This window comes from Exophiala viscosa (genome assembly GCF_022695815.1).
Source record: "Exophiala viscosa unplaced genomic scaffold EDD37scaffold_1, whole genome shotgun sequence".
NCBI lineage: Eukaryota > Fungi > Ascomycota > Eurotiomycetes > Chaetothyriales > Herpotrichiellaceae > Exophiala > Exophiala viscosa.
In genome coordinates, this window is record NW_026944353.1 from 2,920,424 (window position 1) to 2,946,636 (window position 26,213).

The 26,213-nt window shown below is 51.8% G+C and overlaps 7 protein-coding genes across 7 annotated transcripts; 3 read left to right on the forward strand and 4 right to left on the reverse strand.

Moving 5' to 3' along the window:
* Window positions 1-204: 204 nt before the first annotated feature.
* EDD37DRAFT_54284 (cupin-like domain-containing protein) lies at window positions 205-1,512 on the forward strand. Its single transcript, XM_062813656.1, has one exon. It carries the CDS (start codon window positions 349-351, stop codon window positions 1,336-1,338), a length of 990 nt encoding a protein of 329 aa, XP_062675390.1. The 5' UTR covers window positions 205-348; the 3' UTR covers window positions 1,339-1,512.
* Window positions 1,513-2,084: 572 nt separating this feature from the next.
* EDD37DRAFT_54276 (casein kinase 2, beta polypeptide) lies at window positions 2,085-3,599 on the reverse strand. The gene has a single exon (XM_062813655.1). It carries the CDS (start codon window positions 3,501-3,503, stop codon window positions 2,160-2,162), a length of 1,344 nt encoding a protein of 447 aa, XP_062675391.1. The 5' UTR covers window positions 3,504-3,599; the 3' UTR covers window positions 2,085-2,159.
* A 661-nt stretch (window positions 3,600-4,260) lies between these two features.
* EDD37DRAFT_54307 (fungal-specific transcription factor domain-containing protein) lies at window positions 4,261-6,843 on the reverse strand. The gene is made up of 5 exons (XM_062813658.1): window positions 6,570-6,843; window positions 6,373-6,495; window positions 5,577-6,324; window positions 5,275-5,526; window positions 4,261-5,226 (listed from the first exon to the last, which is right to left on the reverse strand). Exons 1-5 carry the CDS (start codon window positions 6,707-6,709, stop codon window positions 4,279-4,281), a joined length of 2,211 nt encoding a protein of 736 aa, XP_062675392.1. The 5' UTR covers window positions 6,710-6,843; the 3' UTR covers window positions 4,261-4,278.
* Window positions 6,844-13,640: 6,797 nt separating this feature from the next.
* EDD37DRAFT_54392 (uncharacterized protein) lies at window positions 13,641-14,874 on the forward strand. The gene is made up of 2 exons (XM_062813661.1): window positions 13,641-13,936; window positions 13,985-14,874. Exons 1-2 carry the CDS (start codon window positions 13,763-13,765, stop codon window positions 14,594-14,596), a joined length of 786 nt encoding a protein of 261 aa, XP_062675393.1. The 5' UTR covers window positions 13,641-13,762; the 3' UTR covers window positions 14,597-14,874.
* An 819-nt stretch (window positions 14,875-15,693) lies between these two features.
* Window positions 15,694-16,737, forward strand: EDD37DRAFT_604392 (CIA30-domain-containing protein; the record flags this gene model as incomplete). Its single annotated transcript, XM_062814738.1, has 3 exons — window positions 15,694-15,737; window positions 15,837-15,897; window positions 16,024-16,737. The coding sequence occupies 3 exons, from the start codon at window positions 15,694-15,696 to the stop codon at window positions 16,735-16,737; spliced, it is 819 nt and encodes a 272-aa protein (XP_062675394.1).
* Window positions 16,738-20,376: 3,639 nt separating this feature from the next.
* On the reverse strand, window positions 20,377-22,193 carry EDD37DRAFT_671317 (branched-chain amino acid aminotransferase; the record flags this gene model as incomplete). The annotated part of the gene is made up of 3 exons (XM_062819406.1): window positions 21,998-22,193; window positions 21,452-21,615; window positions 20,377-21,392 (listed from the first exon to the last, which is right to left on the reverse strand). The coding sequence occupies exons 1-3, from the start codon at window positions 22,063-22,065 to the stop codon at window positions 20,377-20,379; spliced, it is 1,248 nt and encodes a 415-aa protein (XP_062675395.1). The 5' UTR covers window positions 22,066-22,193.
* An 863-nt stretch (window positions 22,194-23,056) lies between these two features.
* Window positions 23,057-26,068, reverse strand: EDD37DRAFT_617203 (SCY1-like protein). Its single transcript, XM_062815714.1, has one exon. It carries the CDS (start codon window positions 25,899-25,901, stop codon window positions 23,175-23,177), a length of 2,727 nt encoding a protein of 908 aa, XP_062675396.1. The 5' UTR covers window positions 25,902-26,068; the 3' UTR covers window positions 23,057-23,174.
* Between the last annotated feature and the right edge of the window lie 145 nt (window positions 26,069-26,213).

The following is a 26,213-nucleotide window of genomic DNA, read 5'->3' on the forward strand; positions in this document are numbered from 1 at the left end:
CCGCCGAGGTATGCTGTGCATTGTGGGCGACGATCGACCACATGCGGGATTGGACCCGTGCTGGAGGGGGCGAAGAAGAACCTGGAGAACAATATCTCAGTGTCCGACGACCCCGATGAAAAGACGACGGCGGGAGAATGAGTGGAAGGTGCCCATGATGGTAGTGTCAGACATGAAGGAAAAGAAACCATCAAAGCATCTCCAGTGGCATGTGCATAAACCAAATACGAAGACCTTACCGAGTGCTTATATCACAAACCATCAATACGATATACGATTATTTTTCTTCTTCCTCTTCTGTGATCCCTTCTGACCACAAAACCCCTGCCCGCAAGGAGTCAAGAGTCAATGCAATGTCTCGTACTACGGACAAGGAGCACACGAGCTCTTGACAGAATCAATTCCCTGGCTCACATTTCAACCCGCCTCTTCAGCACCTCGCCATCCCATCTACGCCTCAAACAAGTCCCACAGCTCTCATCATGGTATAAACCTGAATTCGAAAAGAAAGCATACATTCCAGCCCTGCCCGCACGGCTCCCACGTTCAGCGACACAGATCGCACCAGCGAGTTCAAAATGGTTCATCCACGACGCCAACCACAGACTCAATATCATCAATGATAAAGACCACACCATCCTCACCCCTCGTTCCTCCGAGCTTCGCACCTCATTCTGGTCCCAGCATGAATCCATCACCGTCCCATTAGAACTCACATCAACCACTCCCGACCGCGGGGAATCCTTCAACCGTGTCGAGGATGCTCCCCTGAAATTACTCCTAACGTACCTCTCCAGCAACAGCCCCAGCACACCCCAGCACTCAATCTACCTGGCGCAATGTGACCTGTCATCCCTCCCCCGGTCTATCACAGACGACATCCCCACGCCGTCGCTGCTCCAGCCCTCGTCCGCCATCAAAGGCGACATCTACGCTTCATCTCTCTGGCTAGGCCGTCCACCCACATACACCCCTCTCCACCGTGACCCCAACCCCAATCTATTCATGCAGCTCGCGGGCCGGAAACTTCTGCGCCTCCTCCCACCCGAGATCGGTAACGCTGTCTTTGAGGACGTCCAGAATCATCTAGACCACAACCACGCTTCAGCAAATATCAGAGGTGACGAGATGATGGCCGGTCCAGAGAAACTCGCCCAGCACGAGGCGATCTGGACAGACGATCCCAGCGTCAATCGCTACGCCGATGTCCTTGCCACATACTCTCTCGAGACAGAAGTCGAATTGGGTGACGCTCTCTTCATTCCGAAAGGATGGTGGCATAGTGTCAAGGGTGTCGGAGAGGGTATCACGGCCAGCGTGAATTGGTGGTTTCGCTGATAGTGATTTTGATTTTGATCTATTTGGGGAGGCAGGAGATCGCAGCACTATGAGTGAGAAGCACTAATCTTATTGTTTCCTTTCTTCGAAGTGGCACCGCCATAGAGTCGAGAGGCACCTCTTCAGAGCTCCCACCACAACATCACCCGCAACCCCACTGCTTTGGTCCTTGCACTTAATGTCTGAAAGAGAAACACCGCCGCCAGAAACAGATGCCCCCGACCCTGCCCTAGCCTTTTTCGAACGCAGAAAGCGCCGAACCTAGCTCCCTGTGTCATTCCGCAAATTGGCCATTGATCAATCCATCCCATTTGTTGCGAGACGATCCTCTGCTGTGCCCAGTGTCCATGCAACTTCCAGCAAGCCGTTTCGAGCGAGAAAAGCGCAGTACAAACGAGCAGAACTCTCTTAGGTTCGTCATACAGTCAGCTGTATTTGATCCAGGACCGTTTAGTGTCCATGTGGACTTCGTCCGACTGGTCATGCGTAGAGCCCGTATGTTATTCCCCCGCCTCCCACGGCTTCAAACAGTGACGACTGGTACCCAGTGCTCGTCTCTCAGTCTGTGGCTGTCATGTACGCATTGTCGTCCACTGCGGCTCCTCTTGAAGCTATTAACCTTGTATACCAACAAGCCTGAAAAGACTGCATGGTGTCTTTGCCTGGCATGAGCTTACGCGTTCATGTCGCTCAATGCTGTGAGTTGTTTTGAGGGCTGTTCCAAAGCGTCCGAATGGCTGGATCGTTAAGAAAGACCAACTCCAGGCTCTGTTCATAGAGCAATATTGCCATGGGTCCTCATAGAATCTCATCGAGTCATTTCATATCCAGTTTTCACTTTCCTGCTGTCCAGCTTGTTGTTGCGCACTTTTCCGTTTTGCTTTACCTCGACTGGGGCCTTGCGTAATACCGCTCGCGTCGCCACGTTTCGATCTCCCTTTGCCATTGTTTTGACTTTGACTGCCCATAATGGCGTCTCCATCAGCATCGGCAAGCTCATCTTCTGCGTCCTCCTCCTCCATCTCCCCAGACGTGGCCCCAGGTTCCTCGTCCGGATCCCCATCCACGGTTCCTCCATACCTCTCATGCCATATCCTGGCTTCATCGAGCTCATTGACGTCAGCAGGTTTCGACCGTAACCACTTCATTCTGGGACCACTCTTTGCTCGCTCTGAAACGCGGAAACCATAAATTTTGGGCTCATAAATCTTGCCTTTGCCCGTACCAGGCGCAAGGTTGTTTGTTGCTACTCCGTTGATCGTCGCAGGTTGAGGTGGCAGGTTGAGCATGGCGTTGTTGGGAACCAGTGGTTTCTCGTCCTTGGTGGGTGTCACGCCGGGAATAGCAGGAGGCTGTGGTAATGTGAGACTCGAACTCCGGCTAGCAGTCATGCCTCCACGCGAAGCGTTTTCGGTTGGACTGAGAGTGCTCTCCACATCGTCGTTTCCTTGGCCAGATGAATCGCGCGGTGCTCGCTTCTTCAATGGCGCAATTTCCAGATCAGGATAAGACATCAAGAACAAGTAAGGGAATGTCGTTCCAAAGAACGCTCCGTCAACAGCCTGAAACCGAGAGTTGGGAGGCGTATAGACATCCAGACAACTTGGGCAGAAAAGCTTGACCGTCTGTTGACCAGGAGTGTCGGTCAACCCCACGGGTAACACCTTCGTTCCTGCGCAATACACGCGTGGACAATAACCGAAATGTGTCAACTCGTATTTTTCCATCATTTGTTGAATGCCCGGTCTTGAGGTTATGTACCGTGAGTGGATCAGGCCGTAAAGGAGCTCCGCAGACGACTCAATCACCGAAGTGTCCGACGAAGACCGACCGTGCCGCCTGCCGCTTGCTGAAAGACCGGGCTGCCGTGTCGGACCACCATTCTGTGCTGGCTCGTCCAGCTCGTCTCCCAGTAGCCCATCGTCCTCCTCTTCTTCCTCTTCCTCCTCCTCCTCGGACAGCTCAGAGGAGTTTGTTTCTGAAGGTTCGACATCCAGGATCATCTCCAGGGCATCTTTGTACATGGGTACTTGTGCTTGTAGACCTGTCAGGTTGAAATCATCCTCAATAAAGTCCTCGCTGACTTCAGCAAAATATTCATGCCCAACCAGGTTGCAGAATTGACCTATCCAGCTATCTGGACTTTGAGAAGATGTCTGCGACATTTCGGAAATCGTGGCGGAGGAAGTGGTGAATTGGTGGTAGTAGAGAGACTCTGAATAGTCGGATTCAATGTTGAGCCTGTCCAGGCCTGTGGCCAGACCTGAGGCTTGTTCTGCAGACAGATTGGGTTAGATGTTGGCCTGCACAGAATGCCGGCGCAGTGCTCCTGTGGGGCGGATATCGTCGTAGGCCGCAATGGAGGGATCTCGAGTAATTGAGTGGTGGGCTGGGAGAGGCAGAAGAGGCTATGTCAATAAAGACATGAGGCTATCGACCAACACAGTGTCCGTTGGAGACGATCGTACTGAACAACGGTGCGACACGTGTAGGAAGGCAGTGGGAGTCGCAAGGACGTGGATATCACACTCTATGTAGTGGTAAGGTTCGTAGGGGTGGTTCCAGGTGTGCCGGAGTATCTATGGTCAAAAGATCGTAGCTCGGCAAGGGAACTGAAGTCTCTGTATCTGACAGCACAGACAAGCGGCTAGAATGACCTTCAAGAACAAACTTGAAAAGGGTCGTGCCTGGATACAGTCAATTGCACTTTTAGAAGGCGGGCCAGATGGATTGATACTGGGAAGGGACGCAATGCGCAAGCTTGGCACGAGATCACGTGAAAATCTTTGGGATTGCAGCCTTGCTGCAAGAACAGCTCATTCTCAGGTCATATTCTCGAGATCATGTCAGTTGATCGTTTTCATTGGGAGGCATCCGATATGCAGTCCGTATCATGTCTCGTGACCATTTCCAGCCTCTACATTCGTTATATTGCTCTCATCAAAACAGTTCATTCATAATCCTGGACAATTCCGGCTCGTTCCCAAAGGCGTTAAACCCTTCTCCCAAATTCAGATCTCCATTGAAGTTGAACGTGTCTGGAATTGGAGTCGTAGCACCGTACCCACCCGCCAATTCAAACAAGCTAGACAGCTCATTCGTAATCTGGAGAGCGTCGTCCGGACTCACTCCAAGCTCGCCGCCCTGTGGTTGATTCGCAAAGGATGAATACTCGACTTGATGTCCTGCAAGTCCAGCCATTGCGACCGCGGCATCCGAGTGAGCGTCCTGCTCGGCGTCGTTCAGGGTGTTATTTCCACGCGCCAGAAGGCCAATCTTGTCACCCATCTCCTTGAGACCTCGGATAGTCTTCCAAATCCGCTTGGACACATGAGACTTGGTGCTGAAGCCCTTGACCATTTCAATCGCGGCGTAGAATTCTTGTCTTGTTTGCGAGCAAAAGACGGCTGGAGCATGTGCAACGGACAGGAAGAGCACCGCCAAAGCCTGTACGAGGAAGTAATTGTACATGACTTGTTGTGTCTTGTAAATGTCCGAGATCTGGTTGACTCCAGTCAAAGTATTGATGGTGTCTTTGGCCACGTCCGCGACATTCTGAGCGTAGTGTCTGTTCTCCATGATGCTCGTTGCCGAATGGAGGATTGGTCGATAAATTGAGATCCGTGCCTGGTTCCTCCGCAGGTACATAAGCAAACGTAGTCGTCGGACACCACGTCCAGGTACTTCATTCTCAGCAACAAGATCTCGACTGTTAAATTGCAATGGTTCCGGGAGTTGCTGATACCACTGCAGGATTTGATAATCGAGAAACCCAATCTCATCCTTCTTGGTGTTCTGACCTGCTTCGTACGCCAAGTTGTGATACCATACTTTGGTCGCAATCTGGTTGTATTTGGTAATGTGTCTTAGATAGAGGTGACTCTCGTCCTGGTCCATATTAGTAGCTGTAACGCATGGGTTTGGCAGTGAACATACAGGTTCCGGCAGATTGGAATCAATATCTGCATCTTGTAGAGCAAACGGCATTCCAGTACCAAAACTCCAGCGACGATCGAGGGCGTAGACTGTCCAGAAAATCCTGACAGCTTGTTGATATTCGGCTTCATTGGTAAAAGTTTTGACTAGAGAGTCTTTCCTGTGTAGGCCCATTTCGATACACATACGCGCGGCTATACCAATGAAACGCCACGCCTGTGCCTCCTCGTCCTTCTGAAAGTAGAAGGTAGCCTGCATACCATGTCAGCTGATGATGTCGCACACTTTCTGGAGGTACTTACCGTCAACACAACCAAAACCACCGACTTGGTGTCCAAAGCTGTGACCAGCTTCAAGTCGACTGCTGGCTTAGCGGCATCAAAGAACCTCTGACCAAAGTCGCTGCGCCCATGGCCTTCAACAGTCATGGTGACAGCAAGGATCATCTTTAGCACGGTAGTCTCCTCGTCGTCAATGGCGTCAGCGCCAGGTAGTGCAAGATTGCCGAACCCAGCTCGAAGAGACGCTTGGATGAATTTGTAAAGCGAATCTGCATGCTTGATTACCTTTTCAATATCGACCACGGGATACATGATGCCAATTTCTTCCTCATAGACACGCAACAAGCGGATGACCTCGGCGTGGTCTATCAGCCAAAGAGGATCTTTGGATGGATGTGGCGTAACTGGAAACACAGGTGATGCCGCGCGACTTCGATCTCGTGAAATCATTCCATCGTCCGCCGCATTTTGTGTGATCCCCATTGTCTGCAGTGATGACTTAGCGACATCGATACCATACAATGTGCTCGTAGGGCCATGAAACTGGGGTAAAGCCCTCGATGGGGCTCTCTTCGGCGAAATGAGTGGAGGAAGTGTTCGGGAAACCGACATTGGGAGCGAGCGGTTCGAGGCATCTTGGGAGACGAGAGGATCGATCGGAGGTGGGTAGGCAGTCTCGGGTCGGGATCGAAGTTCGCTAAGACTGGTGAACAGCTCATTGACTTGCATCTGCAGCGTGGTAATTTCGTCGCGCATCTGGTTGAATTCCCTTTCGCAGGCGTTAGTCGACCTGTGGCTGTCTTATGCAAGTACTTACGCCGAGTCCTTTAGAGAATTGGTGCAGCAATTTGGCGCGTAGACACATTCGAGCGACAGATTTCCGCATCGCTGGCACGGTGCCTGCCCATTGCATTTGATCTTGCGCCGCTTACATTCATTGCTATACCAGGCGCACGTGTAAGCAGAGGGTCTTGTTTTGGACAGAATCGATCAGGCTATGCTCGCGAGATTTACCATGCAATTGAAATGTATCTATTTCTCTTCGACCGAGTATGTGTTTGCCTGTCGCTTCCTGCGTCACCATCTGCCTTGCGCTTCTCGCCATGCCCATTGGGCACAGGAGAGGATTCTGAGGGTGTCAGACTGGAGACCATGTCGCCTGGAGGAAATGTCAACAACGGGGAGGAATGGCGCAAGTCCTGCGTGGACTGACCGTGGGAGGAATATTTCCGCTGTTGACGACTTAAGGTGGAAAAAGCACAGAGGAACAAGCCCGAGAGGAGGGCGGGGGAGAAGAAAGCTGCGGATTTTCGGGGGCCTGGACAGGTGCAGGAAGGACTCGGAGTTGGTTTTGCGGAGGGATGTGGGGGGGGTTAGCACGCTATTACTTCCCTCGCCCTCTGATTAGCTGAGTGATCGTTACTCATTACTCGATATCTGGCCATGGAAACAGCTCCTAGAGACGAGCCTACTTTGCTTCGTTGTCGTCTCACTCACCGTACCCAAAGGCCTGTATATATGTATATGTGTTGGTGGGCGAAGCTTGTTCTTATGACACGAAATCTGGCTGGCCCAAGATCTCCACGTCCAAGCAGAAGTACAAGACCAATAATGCTTATCCCGATATGGTCCTTGATCACCAAGCTATGCGTCGGATAGCCACGGCAGCTCCTTACCTAACAACACGTCGACGAGACCCGGATTGACCAGGGTCCTGCTGCACAATCGACACGTGGAATTGCACACGGACGTCGAGGCGAAGAGTCGGGAGCGGAACGAAACGCAAGGAGGATTGCTTGTCACAGCCTGCAACAACCCGTTGTGACGGGGAGCGATCGTTCCCGCGGACGCAAGAGCTAATAATAAACACCTAGTTGGTATCGTGTGAAAAAGAAGTGCCCTGTCGATGGAGATGTAATGGTCAGGAGCAACACAGTGCGATATACGATTTGGAATCAACGGCCCCCAATTCCACTGAACTCCTGTGTGGATTGCACAGTCTTTCTTCCTGGCCAATGCAGCATCGCGTCAGAACGATACTTGTTGTTTCTTGCTCCTGAAGCGCCAGGTAGGATCATTATCCGCGAGGATTGGTGCTAATTCGCAGACGAGCAGCCCTGCAGCCAGAAGTCTCAGGGACATGGTCAGTATCGCGCGTATTGTATGAATACTCCTAAGAGACCTCATGATTGAATGTATTGGCATGCTGAACAATCGAGGTGGCATGGATCCCTGGCCTCGACAGTTATCCTTGTCGCAGCCGTGAGTGCAGGCTGCGAGGAAAGGGGGTAAAGCCCCAAAATCCGTCGCAAAAGACATGTCCCAGTTGTTTCGCCCTCCAAAAGTATTGCCGAGGGATGTGATTGAAGACCACCGTGTATCACAGGAGACAACGGGGTCCTCTGCTCAAATTCCTGAGAAGGTAGAACGTTCGACAACGTCGCCGACACGAACACGAACGATCACCACCTTTGTCTCGCAGATCCTCTCAAGAATGGCTCTCTTCATGTCCCGACTTTCTGAAGCCTGAGTTTAGCCGAGCACATTCCTATGCATGACCGGAACCTAGGAACTGTTCTGATGGTGGAAGGAAGCAGCACCAGCTGCAGCTCATGAGACACATCAGGATACAGGCGTGCCCACGTATTGGGGCCAAATCCTTTCGCCAAAAGAGCACAAACCGCATTCTAACATCAGTTCTCGAAGTCCTGTTGTTGATCTCGCGATTAAGACAAGGAGTCCCACCGGCAAGCAAATCGGGAGATATATGCTGCGAGACACCAGGACGAATTTGGCACGGAAGGATCGTTAGAATGTTCATCCTGCTCCCTGTCTGAGGGCCAATGGGTTTCTCCATGTCCAGGCGTCCCAGGCATGGGAGCCAGGTGCTCATCTCCTTTGTGTGGTGCCCCTGATAGGGCGATGATTGACTTTGGTACGAAGTACGGAGGTACGGAGTCCCGAGCATGTCAGAGCGGAATACGCATCCTGGGATGCCTCGAGTCTAGAACGCTGGCCAAGCTACCATCAATCGTCCCCACATGACCTCCCTGAAAACGGGAGCGAATAATCCCATGGTCCTCTGCGTGGTGAAGGATCATTTCAGACATGACAGGGCGGCTCGCGAACATCGACCATCATTGCAGCTTCTGATCCAGCACCAGTCCTGGGGTTGGCGGTTAGCCATGGGCATTCCTTGTAGGTCACTGACGAGTCAGCAGAGACACGAAGAATACGACAGGGTCTTTCTCTCATGAAGTTGGAAGGATGCACGCTGCATACTCTCCCGTGTCCAGTGGATCAAGTCTCCCAGGGCTGATTATGTCAGAGAACCAACATACCGGGCCAACAGCCACCCTGCCTGCATCTCTACGGACGTAGGAGGTGCGGCGGGCTTTGGATACTGATTGGTGGGTACTGCTTGCATCGTGGCGATCAGCCTCACCCTGGAAACAAGGGACAGAATCCTTCGGGCCACAATCTCCCCAGGAATTCCGAATGGAGTAGTGGGCTGCATCATCGTATCAGTCAACAGCATATGGGCAGCCTCTTGCGTGTTTTGACAAATTCGACATCGAGCTGGACCCCAATGTTGTCCTTCAGCAGGTAATCATCTAATACGGTGTACATCTGGTGTAAGATACCGTGATAATACCTCATATCAGAGTGTGGGGACGCGGTCATTGAGCTGAAGCTCGGGGTGACATTGGCAGCATGAACGACCGTGCCTACCCGAGTCCAAAGTCCTGAGTTGCGAGTTTTAGGTCAGGTCAACACGTTTGGCCTCTCGGAGCTTGGGTCAAGGACGTGATGTCGACGTCTGCACGGACAGTGCCCGGCTTGGGTTTCATTCGACCCATGAACCGACGATTGAAAGTGGGCGCAGTCAAAGACACGATACAATCGAACCTGGTAGACCAGAGCGTGTAGAGAGAGAATGCCCAGGTACGCAAGGCATCTGGTAACATTCCTCAATGGGAAGGAGCCGCAGTGGTCCGATCACACCAGGACTAAAGGTCAAGCGCAGCTTCCTAGGCAGCGGTGACGGCAATGGACGAAGGTGACTGGTGGACAACAGCAGCGGCCGTTCAGCGTTCGAGAACCACACTGAGCGGGTCAGAAGTGCTGGAAGCCCACACGCCTCTTGCTCCGCGCGCAGCGAGAACGATGGGTCAGATGGTGAGGAAATTGTCATCCAAGAACGACTGCAATGGCTCACGGTCGCATGTATCGTTTCGCTCAAGTTCGCACAAAGCTAATCGGATGTAATTTAGTATGCATTATAGGCCTGGTACCAAAGGGCTGTGGTGCAAGTTTGACCCATCAATGAACTGAAGCACTAATGCCGGAGATCTCTCAAATCCCTGATCCTAAAGCCGCAGGGGATAGACAGCGACGCAGTACTGTATGTGTGGAACGCGCTAAAGAACGAACAAATGGGAATGGTATCTCCTGCTACCAAAAAAGGTTTGACGTCTCTCGAGGGAAGACGGGGGAGCGATGCCCATGGCGTTTGGTGGACGGACGCTCCGTATGATTACCTGATGTTCGTCCATCAGCACATATGCACCATTGTGGGAGTGGAGCACAAGTACCGACGTTCTACCAGCGGCAAGATGGTGTTAAGACTGATGTGCCTGACGCCATGGCTGATAGATACGTGCCGCTTCTATTCGGGACAACCGTGGTGAGGCGAAGAGTAGGGACTTGTGAGGTAATGATAGATGGGAAAGAGCAACCCTCCGTGACCTGGTTTAGTCAGGGCTAGGAAATGAAATGCTCCTGTTGGCTGCGTGACCACTTACTTTGTTCATGGCATGCAAGGCGCATTGCTCGGGTACGACCATCGGTGACCGTGATTACAAGCAGTAGATGATGGCGAATCCTGGTTGGACCGCAGGGTAGCCGGATATTTTTGGTGCCAATCTTTGTCATCTTTAGAAGAATAGGCAGATCGGTGCGTTGGCGCGACAGTGGAAGCAGATGCAAGCCTCCCGCACTACCCTCTTGTGAATAGCCTAGAGCAGCTTAGTGGCCTCGCTGATAATATACCAGAAACATGCTGGCGTTGGTACCAGGCTTGGGCACCTGAACAGGGGCCGTTGGAGGCGCTGACGCTTAATGATCCTACACTCCTGACTTTCGGGCCCCTAGGGCTGAACGGAAAATGCATATGGTCATTGGCGGACAAGCGATAGGCGATTGTCCTGGGAACGCTCTACTGAAAGCAGAAGATTGGAATCATTTTGCGGAGCCGGGGATGGTGCGTGGAATCGAATCGTAACCTCCGCAACTTCGGGAAGTTCGCAGCTTCCCTCCCAATAATGCTGCCTGCTTGATGATTTTCGTGGAGTTTCGTGGTGACGAGCCTCGTCTCACATCCACTCCAGCTTCACTTTAGCGACAATCATGGCGGATCCGACAGTAATGCACCGCGGAACAATTCGCTATGCCGAGGCTCCCATGCCTGAGCCGTTCCGACCTGTACGGCCGAGAACGTGATCAAGTCCCGGGGTTGACGCAAGTGAAGCCCTGTCCACTGCTAGAAATGCCGCACGACTTGCAATGGTATTCGACCATCCGGTACCTAGAGTACTGATGCAGTCCCGCGATGACACGGATCTCTCATTCTGAAGCTGATAGAAAAAAGCCAGTCATGGTTGAGGTACTGAGTACCGCTTTCTGCAATTGTCCTTTTGTAGACCCCACCTCCATGTGCAGCCATTTGAGTTGTGTCCCATTTGGCTGGGAACCAATCAACAATGATCAAGGGGTCTGGAGGAGCAACCCTGGGGGTAAGCTTGAGGGATAAAGTCGTGCTGCTTACACAATCTTTCTCCCCTTGGCTCTACACCGTGTACCTAGATGTGCAAGTCACCATGGCGACGAGATTAGGCAGCATTCAGTTCGAGAACGACGAAGAATCCTACGCCCTGAAGGTCCAGTTTTTGATTTGATCATTCCCGGGGGCGCGGTATGCTAGGGTTCCCTTGACAGGTCCCGTGTACCATACTATGGTACAAGCCAAAAGAGCAACCAAACATGGCGTCGAAGGATCTCGAAACATGAAACTGGACGTGGCTGGCAAATATGCAGGCCATGCCTCCTGGGATTTCACCTTGTCCAATGTCACGGTTATCTTGGCCAAGTGATTATTTCTAGAGCAATATGCAGGATAGCCACACACGTCGGGGGCAGAACGTACTTTGAAGTCCGAAAGACCGGGGAATAGTCACTGTTGTTCGCCGGAGTACCATATTGTTGCAGAGATCATGCCAAATCTTCGGCAGAATAAAGAGAAGGTTCGACACGTTTGGCGTTAATCTCGTGTAGGCGATCTTTGGCGGGCCCAAACCCAAGTAGGATATTGACGGCTGCAGCGAAACCTTGTGGAGGGTGTATTCATAAAGTGAGGGGGGCCCCAAAAAGTATCCGCAGCACAGGGCTGGTTGCCGCTAACATAACCTGACATTTTGTGGCTTCACGCCATCTGCGCCCATGACTCCATGATGTTGGTGATCATCAACCAAGCTTTCTCTTAGACCCGATAACACGGTTGAACCCAGGAAGGGACAAGGAAGCAATCACAGCGGCCGCAGAAGGAGGTAATCACATCATGACTAACTACGAATCAATCGTCGGTCTGGGTTCTCAAATATCCGGCAGCACCGTGCTTGTGCCGAGCGCGAAGGTCGGGTACAAGAATTGTAACGGCCGATAGAACCGTTAAGCACGCCGGAACCAAGTAGAGTCCGTATACCGGAATTCACCGGCACTGATGTTATCATGCTGGATCGTGGAATCCCGGATTGAGAAAGTGCTAGGTGGGGACGGTGTATGAAACACACCACAGGCTGCGAGGTACCAGATCGTTTCATTTCAGCCCTGGAGAACGAAAGGACAATGCTCGTTGACAGCATCCAAAGTGGGGTCCGTAGAGTTGACTGGTAAGAGAACGCTTGAGCCGTTGACAGGAAGCACTTTAGGTTGGAATAAAAAAGGTAACTAACTAACATGAATACAATTTAATATGACGGATTATGAATAGAAGTCGGAACGAGGGTAACAAGGGGAGGGTCTCGCTGGGGCCTACCGTCTGCGGCTCGCCAAGCTCGTTCTTTAGCGCGGCCTTGCAGGCGTCTTGAAGGAGAAATTCGTGACCAAAGGGCATGATGATGACCTATGAAAAGCAGCCCGAGGCTGAAGAGGGCAGGACCAGGACAAGCAGACCAGACGAGGAGAGACTTGACGAACACAGAGCGGAACCTGTGCATTTGCAAAGGGAGCAAGTGTCTGTGCGATTGAACCGGTGATAGTTGACGGTAGAAGTAAATGACACGAGTATGGATACGTGCATTTCTCCGCTCAAGAGGATGGACACGATTGCGGCAACCAGACTGGCAATACGGGCCACGATGTCGACAGAGAGGCGGATGAAGAGCGACGGAAACCTCAAGGTCGCTGTTTGGCATCTCAGGCAGACCGCCAGTCTGTTCAGGGCAGCAAGGCACTAATTTGCTTATGGTTAGACTCGCGGTAGAGGGCGCAGCGCCTTACGACGTTGCAGCAACCACTGATTTCGCTCCCAAATATGCATTTTGCCCTCTATTTCCGTTCTCGTTCGTCTGCCAGCTTCACGGCCCCCTGCAATATCCTGAGTGCTGGCATAGAACGTGGCTCACGCTACTTTTGTCGGGGTGGCCCCTGTCACCACCCTGGGCGGTCAAGACATCCCCTGCTCATCCGTATTCTTTTTTCGAGATCCACACTCGTATCCCTACCCTCCGGCGCCGCCTCAGGCAGGGCACCACCTTTTGTGATGGAGGGCATCCCAGAGTGGACATGTGGTCCAACGCTCGTGGCTCTCCCCGGTTGAACTTTTGCATCCGCTCACTTTATGCCTCCGAGCCACTGCTGTTACCACTATCACACATTGGGACAAGCGGTAATTCCCGTTTCTAGGCTGTTACTTGTACTTATATATCAAGGGATCTCATGTTCGGCCTCCCGTTGATCAGTTCCTGTGATTCGACCATAGCTTTCTTCTCAAGCAAGACCTACTAATAAGGCCCTGGACCTTCCCATCTACTTCTTGATCCTAGGCTTCCTTCTTCCATTTACTCAATTGTCAAAGTCGACGAAAGGAGATTGGGTCGCATAACACCTAAGCATCACCTCAGATATATCAAGGTTCTTGCGTGGTCACCATGCAACGGAGTCACAGCTACACCTACCCTCAGACCGCTATGGTCGGACACTCTAGATACGCGTCTACGCATGCCACCAGCTCTGCTTTCAGTGCCTCTGCCAACCCCAACGAGGACTGGACCAAGATCTCTGACCTAGCTGAACGAAGACGGATACAAAACCGGATCGCTCAGGTACGTGGCTCTTCTTCATCCACATCCGGTAGTCTAATGAATGCATAGCGAAACTACCGCAAGAAGCTCAAGAGAAGACTCGAGGACCTGGAACGCCGCGCTGGTTCTTCCTCCACTTCTCCAGAACAGTCCCACTCAGAATTAGTGACCAGCACTCCGGCTAAGGAATCCAAACAACCTCAAAGTATGGCTCGCCAAAACTCCCGGTCGAGTACGCAGGACGCTCAGCGAGCATCGCCAGAGATCTTACCCCTAGACGACCACTCTTCAATATTCGACACTCCGGCAGCTCGTCATCTCTCAATGAACTCTCCTCCGGCTTTCACCTTCTCTTCGTACCCGCCTACAACGTCTTATCTACAGTACGAGCATCAGCAGCAATCAGTCTACGACAGCACGCCGAGCTACTACTCAAGCTACCAGTACCCAGTTGATGTCACATCATCCAGCCTACCGCCCACGTTACCGGCGATGCTTCCTTCGGCATACGGGAAACAAGACCATCTCTTTGCGGACGACGACGTGCTGAATCCGTTCAGCATGAACTATGCCTCTCTAGCCGGCCTAGAGATGCCTTCAAACCACGCCTACACGGGGGCAAGTTCTCATGTAAATCCCACCGCTTTCTTCACTCGTTCATATTCTAGCCCGCACTTTTGAGCAGCAGCAAAAAAGACATTCATGTGCCAGCTCGGGCGTCCGGACTCCCCTCCCAATCATCGACTTGCATTAGCAGCTCGAATGCTGACTTCCTCTGGCTAGACACCACCGCTCACAGATCCATACTCACTCGACTCGGCGCACAATTCGCCCAACTACTTCGATGTACCGCTCACACCAGTGTCGAGAACCGCAAGTCCCAACATTCAGTGGTTCGACATCGGCTGCATGTGAGCAGCAAGTCTAGAGAGGCTGGCAATTAGCGTTTCGTAGCCCAGACTTGAGGGTACTGTGTCTGCGGAGTATTTGGAGACAACCAGGGGAGGCGCCACGGAGTCTAGATACTGGAAGGGGCGATCCGCGATACGTGGTTGTGTCTGTGGTCCGGGAGTACTTAGACGGAGGGGGAAGCTCTTCAACGAGCGGGATTGGTCTGTCACAGCCTAGGACAAAGGGTGGCTTCTGCAGTGATTTGGAGAATTATACCCTGCTCAAGTGGCCTGAGGATAGTATATTTGGAATGCTTTACGATTTGGAAACTTTGTATGATTGAAACTCAGCAGTTCAGTATGGGCCGCACCGAATGTGAATGCATGGCAGCGACCAGATCAATTGCCAATAGGCTTCTTCCAACCCTGGTACCTTGTGATAACAGTTTATATGAACTCACCGACTTCGAAGTGTGTGATTGATGTTCAGCTGGTAGGGCTGACTGAAAAGGGCGTGAGCAGGGTTGAGGTCCAGCTCCCAAGTGTGCATAGACCTATATTGGCAGGAGCTGACCCTGCGTGGATGGAAGTACCTAGTAATTACTGTACCTCGCTAACCGCGGTACTGCCGATCTGCAACAAATTAAAACCAATTGAATTTCTAACAACCGTCTTCCCGAACTAGTCAATTTTCCATTGCCTCACCTAGTCATACCGACAGCGCATCCATCTTGCACTCTACCGTGCCGTGGTTGACTATCACGATCCTGCAGAATGAGCCCCATTTCCAAAGTCTAGAACAAAAGACCAACGTTGAGGATTACGGCTGTGGCAGCAACTGCCGGTACATCAGCCGCAAGCTCGTGTCAAATCTGCAGGTGTTGCTCTATGGACGAGATTAGCCAGCGTCGACCGCTGTTTGGGGAGAATATGTAAGCTGTTGTTATTTTCGCCATTGGTTCACCCCTGTCCTTGGTCATCCTCCTCGGTCTCGCGTGGCGCAATGGCACTAATCAGGACACATGGCTTAGTGGCTGGGATTTGGATCAATGGACCTCTAGCGATGATAGAGTGCGAGGCGGTAACTCAAAGGTACGATGCTGGCTGTGCTCGCTTTTACGGCTGATGGGGTACCCTCGAAATATCCTTGGGGAGCTTCAAGAAAGTCGCTGAACCATTTCCTCATGGCTGCTAACACGAAGTGATGTGGAAAAACAGTCCTCTTTAGATCCAAGTCCCACAGGGGTAGCTTTCCATGGTCATCTCGACATCGACACCCTAGGCGGGGCTGGATTTGCGTCGCAGCGCACTCTCGGTGACGATCGGCACTGGGACTTGTCCCCCCTCGACGGTATCGAGGTCTCGATCGATCCTTCGCAGTCTGACCACAATGTCTACACGCTGATTCTCAAAGACCACATTCTTCCCCCAAATCCCGACAATGGCCGCGAACAGTCTACCGTCTCCTGGGAATTCGATTTCTCAACGTCGAATTGCCATGGCACAAATCGTCTTGGGTCCGCCTCCACTACTGCCTCCATCTTCATGCCGTGGCAACATTTCAAACCCACCTACCGTGGCAAACCGTGCGATGACACGAAGGGTCTAGATTTGAGGGGCATCAAGAGGATCAGTATCATGATCAGAAGGTTCGCTGGTTGGTCGATGAAGGTCCTGGTCAGTGCTGACGGACAGAATAGCTTCTTTGGCTCTCAACAGGGCGACTTTCGACTACATTTGGTCTCCATCACAGCCTTCTGCTCACCGAACGCAACGGAGTTGTCCACGCCCTTCACTCATCCACAAGATAAACCCGCCCTACCGGCTACGAACGATGCTACCATGGGTAGTCGTGACTCGAGAGATGGCTTTGCCACCTGGTTCGTATCAACATGGAATTGGCTTTGCGGCAATTTGTACGGAAGGCGATGAACCGTCTGCATGATTACAATCTGGGGCGATTCGTGTGCAGGCTGCAATCATCACACATCGGACTTGCATTCGGCATGTTCCATGGACCTCTGCCCAGACAAAACGCGTCGACGACGAAGCTCGAGCAGGGCTCAATACCGAACCAGTCAGGTCGGGTCACGGCAATTTTACTCATTAATCTTTGTCAACTGTCGCCTCAGTCTACAGCCAGTGCTCACCGTCCAATTGAATTGTCTCATCCAACACAACCGTACTGAGTACGACAGATGGCTGAGTAAGGTCATCATACAAGTCGAATGACGACCACAACAAAAGGACATTGCAGTGGTGATAACGTTATACTTTCATGTTGGGATGAAGTCGTCCGGAGTTTTCGTTGCAGAGTTGCATACACTGTTCAGCCTTTTTGCAATATCAGAACGGCTCGTTCGAAGTTGCCAAAAAGGGTAATCCCAAACAGCTGTTAATAGGCTGAAGCATCATGGTTAAAGGTGCAGGTGTCTGCGTATGTGGCATCGTCCGCAGGAGGCTTCTAACCCTGAACAATGGCGGTAACATCGGCCGGGACGCACCATTAGTAATGGTCCCCGAAAGACTATACATGACCCCGACGAACTTTCCCAACGACCAAAGTTATGTCCGCACGTTGTGGAAAGGACACGGATCGTGGCGATTCCTCTCCGAAATATCTGGACATGCATCTGCGTGACAAAATGCCTCATCAGGCTCGTCCTGACCCTGAAGGAAAGGCTGTGTGCGCAAGCCTGGCTGCTACAGCATCATGTCTAGAACCCCGATATGTTTCGACGCATTCGAGTCATTTGACTAAGTTAGGGCCCTGCAGGGCTGCGTATGCCAATTCACTTCCAGGTGCGCGCGGAATACTTTATGCATCAACCACGAGGCTTCTTTCTCGCATTGAGTTGTCTCTTCGGAAGGCACAGTGCATGTAACTAAGGCCGGCCTTTGCCTCGTTCAAGCGCGATCTGTGATCATATGGTGCTAGTACCGTTACCATACCAAACATACCGAGCTGGCAGGGATTATCAGCCACACAGACATCAACACTTCGACAACGGTGTTCCCTGACCCGGTTGAACCGCCCTATCTTTGACGGCTTGCTTGCGGAGTGCTGGTACCTGTATGAACGACCACGGCTCGGACATCGTCACTACAGCCGCGCAGGGCTGTCATGGAATATGGGGACATAATGTTAAGCACGCGCTGGACTGATTACATATGCTGCCGAACCCGTCACAACATGCACAATCAAATCAAATGCTTGGAAATCCGCAGACGCCCTAATGCCGGGCCGGCTACCTCAGAAGAAGACCGAGCTGCGCTGTCGATGAGGCATACCATGAGCAAATTCCAGCGCAACAATCGATGTCATAATGGGACGCCGCAAGCCTAATGGCTTGGGCGGGTTGGCGTCTCAAACTTTAGCTTCTATAGGTGCCTCGGCACCAAAAAACAAAGTCTGCGCCAATAATGAATGTCACACCGTATTCATTCTCGCAACACACCCTACGATCTGGTTGAATGTTGAGGAAACAGCACATGGAGGGCCCATTACTCTCAAGAAGGCCGACCAACCACTGCTTGGACCTATGTTGGATCGGTGATCAAGACAAATCCTCCACCAGCGCTGCAACTACAAAATCACGTGGTTCCTTGCACCGCTCGTTCCCCGGAGAGTTTCAGGTTACAGGTGGGCTTAGGGGCCTCAGCCTTTGCTCACCCTAGTCGAATGCTTCACCAGGCAGACCTTGTTATTCAGGCACTGCTTTGACTTTGCGTCAATTATCTCAGTCGTGGTTGTTGACTGGTTCCAGGAACATTTTCCTATTGCATCCGTTACTTGTACAGAGGGCCTTATGCATCGCGCAGCTTCGTCATTTTGACAGTAAACGGCTAAACCTGAACGAATCCCCAGGAAAACGGTGCACCCACGGCATAACGATCAACCCGAAAGCCGTAGCCATGCACACATTGCAGGACTTCCCCAGGCAATGCACCCATGCTGTCTCGATTGGTGAGAAGGCGCGTCACTCGCTGCAGTCTGCCGGTAGTGAGTCACTTCAGCCATCCACCAAATACAGCCCTAATACTCCGGATCCCGCAAAAGCTGCACTTAGAGAATTCGGCTCTCGCCAGTTGGGCGTTTCAAGAATCTGACGTGTGCACTGTGAATCGACGTCTACCTGAAGTGTACCTTGGACATATAAACAAAATATGTCTCAAGCATTGTAAGTATCGTTTGACTTCACGGTACAACTACTCGTCCAACACATCGCCTTCAACCATGCTCATCTTCTTCAAGCGTCGCCGAAACAAACTCCCGAGAGAAGGAGGACACTTGCCTGAAACAAGGCTCCAGTCAACTTCATTCGCCCTTCGGACCCCGACGGATTCACTACAAGGTCTCTCTCAGGAATTTTGAATTCTGCGGCGACCTGAATGCGTCAGAGAGCCAGCGGCGCGGCGTACCATCTTTCGCTCCTAGGGTCCAATGACCAATGTGCCAGCGACAAGCAGACACGTCACGCTCAACGAGAGAGGTTGTCACTGATCGCGAAACACGGGTGGACCTATTCGTAGAGTAGCGCTCTGAGGTGGCCTCAATAACTTAGTCGTATGCGCTTGCATTCTTGCGTTTCGCTGGTGGCCTACGGCCGTCGCAAGGCCCCAGCGATTATTGGTCGTGAAAAAGCGGCCACAACCCCCCCGGATGTGGTAGTAGTTGCGCGTGCCACCACCTACCTGGACACGGTTACGACACGATCCGATGCACTCCGCGCAAAGCTTTCTTTTCTTTTCCAGTCGACGCTTCGGATTCGGATTTCCTGCTGCCTGGGGCAAGGGGCTTGGAGGCATTATCTCTAATGCGGATTTCAAATTGTGCAATTGACGACCTCAAGGGGCACTAGCAGGACGGGACGAGGCTGGCCTGACGCTGGGTCTACAGGCCCTTTTTTTTTTCCCGTGCACGATACTCGCCATCGCGATTCCTTCTAGAAAGATAAGTGAGTGGAGTCGATGCATTCGCATTCGCATTCGCGATCATGTGTACTACTCCCGGCCTGAATATCCTTATCGCTTCACGGATGGGCCGAAGATCAAGGTTCGGAAATCTAGTAACCTCGAGAGGGGACTCTATTGACTTTGGTACTAGCAGATTAGATCGGCTCGCGGAGGGCTGTTGATGTCGTATCTCGAAAAGCTAACAAGTCTATGATTACAGCTGAAGGCCAGATACTGGTAGGTAGGAGTAGCATGCTGCAGAAACGGAGCAGGGCTGAGATGTAGCTGAAGGGGCAGGCTGGCTGAATATGAGGCTGGTTGCAAGACTTGGACTGGCTTGACCATGCGATCTGCATTCGAGTCACTGAGCCTTGCGTGTCCTGCATGCAAACCAGTCGGCGTCGATGCGAAACCACCGATTCTCAAATCTGGCGAAGAACAAGTTCATTATCATGTTGTCGTACAACAAAAGACATCAAGACCGAGTGAACAGATGATATTCTCCAGAATGATGGCAATGATCGCTGTACAAGTTCATCATCTAGCACTTCGGGATGAAATCAGAGCTTAACCTGCCGTTGCACATGCCGTCCGCAAAAGGTGAGTATCTGCCGCTCAAGTAATTTTGACACTCCATGGGTGATCCTCGTCACCATACTGGATCGCCTCGATCCAATTCTTCATCTTCAATGCGATCTCGCCAGCCTCCACATTGGGTTTGAGACCACAGTTCAAGCTGCGATCTCTCCACGCGATCGTTCTCACAGGCGCCACGATCGCCGCGGTACCGGCACCGAACACCTCGATCAGACGGCCGTCTGCTTCCGCATCTGCCAACTCCTGCATCTTCACGTATCGCTCGAGCACCTTCCAGCCCTCGGGCTCGAGTCGGTCCCGTGCAAGGCTTAGCACGGAATCCCGCGTCACGCCTTCGAGGATGGTCCCGTCCAGAGGTGCCGTCAGTAACTCCTTCTGTCCCGTCTCCTTGTTCTTGATGCAAACAAACAAGTTCATCGTGCCGACCTCAGTGATCTTCTCCTCCTCACCGAACAGCCAGAGGTTCTGGTGATGACCTCTCTTCGCGGCCTTGAGCTGCGGGACAATGCAGGGAGCATAGTTGGCTCCAAGCTTCTTGTCTCCGACACCACCGGGCCACGCGCGCACCGCGTAGTCGGTGGCTTCTAGTGATATGGCCTTGAAGCCAGTCGGGTAGTATGGTCCTACTGGTGATGCGATCACGTATAGCAGCGCCGACCCGGGTGGGCCGACGCCCAACGTCCGCTGTGTGCCGATCATTGTAGGTCGAATGTATAATGAGTATCCCTTCTCCAAGGGGATGAATCGCTCGTCCATCTTGCATAGCTTGCCGATCAATTCTATTAGCTCCTCCCCATTGAATGTGGGCAGCGCGATGCGCGCAGAGGACTTGTTCATTCGAGCCATGTTCTTGTCCGGTCGGAACAGCCGTAATGAGCCGTCCTTTACACTTTTATATGCTTTCATTCCTTCGAAGCACTCGAAGGCGTAGTGGAATACGCAGGTCGCGGGGTCGAGTGACAGATTTTGGTAGGGTGTTATTCGAGGTGCCAGCCAGCCTTGGGAGGCTGTCCACTCGATTGAGAGCATGTGGTCTGAATTGTCGTGTATTAGTGACAGGTGCTCATGGCATCTAACGAGTATGGGTGCTCACCTGTAAATGTTCTTCCAAAGACAAGCTCCTGGTTGGCCACGAGGCTTTTGGGAGTGATTGTATCCGTGACCTCTAGCCGGGACGGATCGATGCCGGGGAGCTTGGAGTGAAGGTCATCATCGATAGTCAATTCCTCCCGTCTCCTCCAAGATGTCGAGAAGGATCTATATGAGGGTAGTAGCCGCACATGTTCTTGTCTGAATGTGGATTTCGTGAGAGCGCGTGCGCAGGGCGTGCGAAGTAGCCGAGGGAGCGACATTTCGTGTTGCTGTGGAAGGTGAGTGTGTCGAGGTCCGAAGGGAGAAAGCAAGAGGGGAGGAGGAAGATATGAGAAGACCCTCGGTCAAGCCGCGCGACAGAGATGTTGACTGAAGGGCGTCTGTCTTGTATGCAGAAGGACAAGTGCATTGGCAATGGTCAGCGATGTTATGCGAGTGATGAGTCCAACTACAAAATCCCACGACCGGGATCGGAGCTCGGGAGCTTGGCAGGGACAATGACCGAGATAACCGTTTCCAAAGCTGGAGTTCTCCAACATCAACTCACCTTCCTTTGATATCTTGCCGGAGTGTGCCACGGGTCCCCGAAGAGTCTAGCCAGACTGCGATGGCCATGACTCTTCCTTACCTGCACCATCATTGCATTCGGCTATGGGAGCAAACATACCTGTACCAGTGTACCATTTGACGTTAGGCCTCGCCTCCACTCGGAATTGACCTAGGTCAGCTTCGACAGCGACGTCTATTCCGTTGGTGCATTGCGTACTGACATGTAGGCCCATGATCGTCAACACGTGAGGTTGTTCTGTCCAGGATACTGTTCCTCACACCGCTAGACTGCAGTCCATGCATCAAACCATCCGCCGCGCGGTGTGGCAGCATCGAAGAAAGAGCACGCCCGTTCATCTTCACCGCCATCCAGGTCACGAGACCACTTCACTTCACTCGATCTCAATATTCAGCCTTCATATATCTAACTCAATCAAAATTGCTCAACAATTAAGGTGGAAGACTGCCTTGCAAGACCATATCTTCAGTATTTGGCTCAGCATCGACTCGTCACTAAGCTCATAACAGGGCACCGAGACAAATTCCAGGGTAAATCTTGTTTCTATCTACTAGTAGGTAGAGACTAAGTGTCTGGCTCTGGTAACGACCTGTGAATGAAATTTATACGAGGCACTGGGATCCAGAAACATCTCTAGACTGGTCTGCATCTCTTCCAGTATCTGAACCATCCCACTTGGGCAAGATATGCCGGCTGAATTCTTCGGCTTAAACAGGGTAGCTTGCAAGTGTTCAGAGAGAGGTTCCGCCAGGCAGTTCGAAACCTACAATTGTATAAACCTAATAAACCAAATTGGTTTTCTCGTGTTCAACCCTCAAAACGGGTTGACTGAGTTTTTGCTTTTTTTCCGACTGCATTCGAAATTGATTTCTCTACCGCCCGACTGTGTGGGCGCTGATGGGCTGATATTCACTCACTCGGCCCTACAAGATACTCTTGGCGAGAGACACAATCTGCCTCACCCGCTCTGGAACAGGCCGCTTGTATGATCACTGATGGACATGAACGGACGCATGACTGCGCAGAATGCTAAGAGAGATGCAAGACTATATTATTATGAGGTATAGTAGTCCAAAATCTACTCCCAGAGATTGATCACCAGATGATTATGCCTCCATACCACCTGGGACGTCTCTGTCCAGCGTGGAGACCAGTTCTATATGAGTGACTCGTACTTATCCAACCCTGTCTTCTTTGGTTGTGCAGGTTGCTGGGGTTTGGTCTGTGGTTGTAACACGTTCAGGGGACCAGCAAATCCAGGCTGTGATGTCATACCAGAAGTAGGCTGCCAGGTATTCTTGAGCATAGGGCTCTGCTGCGGCGGCGCAATGCTTGCTATGAAAGCTGGACTTGGGACTGTCCGTGGCCCAGGTGGCGGTGGAAGTTGCCAGGAATTCGTTGACGGCGGTGGCGGTGGCCGCGAAGGGATAACGTTTGTAGGACTCCCGACATAACTGGTCGGATGGAGTACCGGCTGCTGGCTTTGCATCGCCATAGGAGGTGGTGAGGACGCTCCCCAGATAGAAGCAGACGAAGACGCCTGGGGATGTAGGCTCGGGAACGCTGACATACTGACGTCCGGTGTAATAGACCGCGAGGCTTGCTGTGGTTGAAGAACAGGGAGCGTCGAGAATGATGGAGTTGATGCTGCAGACCTGTTTTGCCCAGCTGCAGGAGACCACGAGAATGACGGCGGATTCGGCGTCAACTTTTCACCTTCCGAAAGAGCACCAGCAAATACATCGTTCTTTTCGGCATTTTTGTTTCCCAATATGAGCTTTTCGAAGTCCTCCTCGGGGGCGTTTGCTGATCCACGCTGAGTGCCATTGCTTGCCGTCGTCTGAGAGAGTGGCGCTGCTCGAGAATCGCTCGATCTACTGCCCGAAAGCTCCTGCAACTTGCGAATTTGCTCGCGTTCGATCTTTGCCGTGACAGTCTTTATTACATCCATGAATGCTTGAAACTGTGTGAGATCCAACAATGGACCGAGACTAAAATTCCATAGAATCGGCATCACCTCGCTGGCCAAAAAGTCCGTATCAGCAACAGTACTAATTTGTCGAAAGACCTTGAGAGCAGCCATCATGACAGCTGGCTCCTTGGTTTTGATGCCTTTCAATAAGGGTACTACCTTTTCCTGCATTGTGAACTTGTCGAGACTGGAGACGTTCTTGTCTGGCTTCTCCTGCTGTGACGTACCGCCGAAATCGTCGTTGCGACTATTCATCTTGTGAACTGATACACCACACAAAACTGCGAGTGCTTCAAGGCCACGGATCTTGATACTCAAGCTGCTGGTTTTACTGAAGACACTTGCAACAACTGGAAAGAGATCGTGCTTGACGGTAGAGAAATCGATCAGAGGCAGCACGACTGGCAGGCTCTGGAGGGCAGCCTCGGTCAGAGAGTGTGTAGTTGACTCCATTGCGACGTGCACGATAGGTAGGACGTCATCTTTGAATTGCTTCGCCGAACAATTGTCGGCAATGAGTTGAATGTTGTTGAGTACAACAAGCAGTGCAGCTTCCTTGCTGCTGTCTCTTTCTTCTGACTTTGATTTGGTCAAGAAGATCTCCGTCATTCGTGGAAGGACCTTGTTGGAGACTACGTCTTTGCTTGTCGGGATGACTTTGACAATATGAAAGATATTCTGCATGATCAAGGGCAACAGGTCACGATCCTTCATTTCGTCCAAGAGTACGCTAAGGATCTTCTTGCCGAGCACCGACGGAGGAAATTGCGGCATCACACGACCGAGTCCTTTCATGAATTGTGACTTCTCGACATGTGTCTTGGCTGGGAATGCGTCCAAAAATCTCATGGTGTTGACTAATATGTTATCGAAGTATTCAGACTGCTGGAACTCGCTCGCAGTTAGACGTTGAGCCGGTCTTCTGGCCAACATCCTCGGTAGTGTGACATTCAATTCCCGGGGCAGTGCTCCCTGGGAAAGATAGTTGTTTGAGCTTATGGGGACCGTAGAAGCATTGCTGAATATCTTTTTGTACGTCGACTGATTTCCGTGCGTCTCGATAGGAGAGCGATGGGGCTGTCTGTAGCAAGCCAGAATGACAAGGCCCAGGGAGAAGATATCTGCTGAAGAATTGATATTTGAGTCGAGCACAAAGTCTGGAGATGTGTAATCAAGATCGAGTTGGACGAATCGAGGTATCCGAGAATCGTGGTGCAATACTTCAGAAAGTGATATCTGAGCCACAGCCTGATGTCCTTCGGCGCCGTCAGGTGGTCCAGCAAAGCCAAGTCCTGAAATCTTCCAGTCTGATTTCGCATTGATCATGATTGCATCTGGGTTGAGATTTCCATGCACCAGCTTGGCAGAATCGTGCAAGAACTCCAAGCCTTTAGCAACCTGTAAGAGTCCCTTCTGGATTTCTAGTTCGTCAACCTCCACATCTTCGGATGCTTTAGATACGCCGCCCTCATCGGAAACGGACCTTGACAGGCCACGACCGCTTCTCGACCCAGCGCGATCTTTCTGGGCCAAAGCGGCGGAGAGGGAACACAAAACGGGTTCGGTTGCGAACATCAAGCCGCCATTTCGTGTTTCTTCGACAGGCTCGACGAGTTGAAGAACTGACGGGTGACGAAGGCGAGCCAAACTGCTGGCTTCCCTCTTTAAGCGCTCGACAACTTCATCTTGGATTTTCCGGAGTGAGGTAGAACTCGTGGCACGTGCTCCGAACCCACTAGTGTTGATATCTAAAGACTTTCGGTCGAAGACAAATACTGACGCTTGAATGCCAGTGCTCTTCTTTTTCGCGTCGAAAACAGTCCACGCACCGACCGTAGCAGATGACTGTTTGGAGATTTCATAGTTGGAGCTGATGTTTGATGTAAAAGACTTGAAAGCGGACGAGAACATGGCCGCCTAGATCAACATTGATTGGACAGGTGCACATATAACGTTGAACGGCAATTTAGTTTTTATCTCCACGATGTAGCAACGAACTGGCAAAGGTTGTGACTTGTCGCTCCGTTTCGTATCGGATCGAAAGAGATGTTGGCAATCGAGATCCTGCCATTGATAATGATGGGAAATGCCGGTTCAGCTTCTAGATGTTTGGAGGCTGATCCTACAAGGGGAAGGACCCACCCCAGCACTTGGTGTGTTTGCTATGTTTGATGTTCTCAGCCTTGTCGGCGTCATATCAACAGCCTCGTTGCCCCGTCGCTC

Coding starts and splice junctions, on each gene's coding strand:
- EDD37DRAFT_54284 (XM_062813656.1), top strand. CDS start 349: ATGCAATGTCTCGTACTACGGACAAGGAGCACACGAGCTCTTGACAGA.
- EDD37DRAFT_54276 (XM_062813655.1), bottom strand. CDS start 3,503: ATGTCGCAGACATCTTCTCAAAGTCCAGATAGCTGGATAGGTCAATTC.
- EDD37DRAFT_54307 (XM_062813658.1), bottom strand. CDS start 6,709: ATGGTCTCCAGTCTGACACCCTCAGAATCCTCTCCTGTGCCCAATGGG. Junction 6,496..6,569: donor AGATACATTTCAATTGCATG/GTAAATCTCGCG, acceptor CGCCTGGTATAG/CAATGAATGTAAGCGGCGCA. Junction 6,325..6,372: donor AATTCTCTAAAGGACTCGGC/GTAAGTACTTGC, acceptor CGCCTGCGAAAG/GGAATTCAACCAGATGCGCG.
- EDD37DRAFT_54392 (XM_062813661.1), top strand. CDS start 13,763: ATGCAACGGAGTCACAGCTACACCTACCCTCAGACCGCTATGGTCGGA. Junction 13,937..13,984: donor TACAAAACCGGATCGCTCAG/GTACGTGGCTCT, acceptor ATGAATGCATAG/CGAAACTACCGCAAGAAGCT.
- EDD37DRAFT_617203 (XM_062815714.1), bottom strand. CDS start 25,901: ATGTTCTCGTCCGCTTTCAAGTCTTTTACATCAAACATCAGCTCCAAC.